General features: G+C 57.0%; 1 protein-coding gene across 1 annotated transcript; it reads right to left on the bottom strand.

The window, feature by feature from the left end:
- Nucleotides 1–711: 711 nt before the first annotated feature.
- Nucleotides 712–1,380, bottom strand: Nppa (natriuretic peptide A). Its single transcript, XM_076862663.1, has 2 exons — nucleotides 1,258–1,380; nucleotides 712–1,131 (listed from the first exon to the last, which is right to left on the bottom strand). The coding sequence occupies exons 1-2, from the start codon at nucleotides 1,378–1,380 to the stop codon at nucleotides 712–714; spliced, it is 543 nt and encodes a 180-aa protein (XP_076718778.1).
- Between the last annotated feature and the right edge of the window lie 1,178 nt (nucleotides 1,381–2,558).

The raw sequence follows: 2,558 nt of genomic DNA, 5'->3' as shown, positions 1-2,558 counted from the left end.
ACGGGGCTCCATTGTTCTCCCTTGGAAACTGGGGGAAAAAAAAAAAACTACACCGGGGCTCGGCTTCTGTCCGTGGTGCTGAAGTTTATTGGTTTTGCAAGGCTTTCAGTAGTAGGTGGGGTTGACAGTGACGCGTGGGGTGGGAACGGCAGAGGAGCCACAGCTAAGCCACTTGATCTACATTTAGCATCAGATGTGAGAAATGTTGACAGGAAGTTGAAGCTCCAACAGTGTGCTCATCCCGACTCAGTGGCAATGCCATGAGACCACACTTGGTGAGACCCTGGGTCAAGGGTCTCCTGCAGTCTGCCCGGCCAGGCTGTTATCTTCCGTACTACAAAGAGAAAGACATTCGGCTTGGCGATCTGGCTCTACTGGAGGGTCAGCATCATAGGACAGTGTCAAACCTTTTACTGGACCTTCCGGCAGCTACTCCCTGGCCCCCATGCCCCCTCCAGCTTAGTGATCTCTGAGTTCCATTGAGCTCAGAGGAGCAATCCTTGTCAATGTCACCTAGCTCCCGCAGAATCTTGCAGTTCTGGGAAGAACACAATCTCTAATCAGCAGAGCAAAGGGGACTTGACCCTGTATTTTAATTGTTCAATGCTGTGGTGACTTTTTTTTTTTTAAGCATTTTTCCAGCAGGCTACAGCTGAGTGTGATGACATTGTTCTGAGACTTGTGGGGCACCCCCCAAGTCGGGGTAGAAACTCAGAAGGAGTTATCTTCTACACGGGTCCCCTTCCTGTAGGAGTCCCCTGCTGGTACTGCTATGGTAATGCGACCCCATTTTCTTCCCATCCTGTTCCCAACTCCAGATCCTCTTACCCGGAAGCTGTTACAGCCCAGGCCACTGTGGGCTCCAATCCTGTCCATCCTTCCTCCGAAACAGCTGGATCTCGGCAGGCTCCGAGGGGCCGTCGGCTTGTTTCTCAAGAGGGCAGAGCCATCAGCAGAGTCCCAGGGGTCCCGCCCTGGGCCAGCCCCATCTCCCTGGTCTGGGCTGACCTCCCTGGTCCAGGAAGTCTCGTCAGGGACAGCTGGCCCTGCTTCGTCATTCTGCTCGCCTAGGACTCGTGAGGGAACCTCATTTTCTAAAGGCATCTTGTCCTCCAAACGGTCTAGCAAATTCTTCACAAAAGGAAAATACAGGGGGGAGGGAGGGTTCTGGTTCGTTGCCTTGGAGAGAATCCAAATGAGCCAGCCCAGCACTGGAAAGCCCCCTGGTGCCGGGATGAACCTCCTTTCTGGCCCTACCTTGAAATCCGCCAGCTCTGCGCTGGACACGGCGCTGTACACGGGCTTGGCTCCCGCTTGGCCTGGAAGCTGGAACAGCAGGAAGAGGAGGAGGCTCACGCCGACGGCGGAGAAGGAGCCCATGCTGGCGGCGGTCGAGGGGCGGTGGGGTGCTGGCTGTCTCTTCTCCCTCCTCTCTGGCTCCCCTTCCTTGGCCTGCATCCGTCACTGTCTCCGCTGCCCAGCGCCTCCCGTTTTTATAGCCCCTGCCGTCTGAGCATGCAGCAGGGCCAGAACCTCCCCATTCTGTCACTTGCAGCGATAAAGCGGCAGAGTGAGGAGCCCGCCGAAGATGCCCTTTTAAAGTTATCAGCCAGCAGCGCTGTCACGGCCCCTGCACCTCGAGCCGCTCCCGCAGCCCCCCAGATCCTCCGCTGCACGAGCCACATTCTTGCTGATTTGCCTCAAGAGGCCCCCACTTCAAAGGTGTGAGAAGAGCAAAAAAGAGTCCTTGGTTATCTCCCCGCCGCGCCCCGGGATTCTTTCTCCTCAGCAACGGGGACCCACGCGGGAAGCAGAGGGTGGCCGCTGGCCGGGGCCCAACTGCCCCTGTCTGCTTGCGGCTCAGTGTCAGGGGCTCCAAATAAGGGTGGGAGAGGAGGGGATGGCCGGCGGCCAGGGGCTCGGGCCCAGGAAGTGCAGGCGGGCGCTCGGCGGCCTTCACACCTGCTTCATCCGCTGGGGGCGGACCTCTGGCCGCAGACGGGTGCCCTCACCCCTGGGCGTCCTTCTCCGCGGTCAGGTGAAAGGGAGTCACTTTTTAGAGTATTGAGTCAGCTGGGAACAAATGCGATGAAGGTTCCAAGAATTCCGCTGGCAGAGGAGTGGGGGACGCGCTGGTCCTCTCCAGAGCTGCTGCTCCTTCACGGCCCCCGGGCGCCCCCGCCCCAGGTGTGCAGGGGACCGGCCTGGAGAGCGCCTCTTCACCTCCCCACCTTCTGCTTGTGGACTGCTGGGGGCTTGCGGCGGCCCCATCCTCTCCAGTGCCGGGTCCTGCCCTAGCGGGGTCCAGGGAGTCCTGAAGGATGAGTGGCCTCGGCGAAAAGATGGGACAGGATCGTTCCGTTGGAGCCATCTCCAGAGAGAGAGGCTCTAATGCAGCTTTCTCTGGGTCATCTTTTATTGCAATTTTTCTCATCATTATCGATTCAGAATACATCATTGATTATATAATTTAAAACTTTGCCAAGATGTGACATTTCCTTAACCATGTTTGGGGGTACAAAAAAATGTAACATTAATTTACATTTTTCCAGGATATG

The sequence above is a fragment of the Callospermophilus lateralis genome, chromosome 7 (assembly GCF_048772815.1).
Source record: "Callospermophilus lateralis isolate mCalLat2 chromosome 7, mCalLat2.hap1, whole genome shotgun sequence".
Lineage (NCBI taxonomy): Eukaryota > Metazoa > Chordata > Mammalia > Rodentia > Sciuridae > Callospermophilus > Callospermophilus lateralis.
This window is presented reverse-complemented; position numbering and strand designations above follow the sequence as displayed.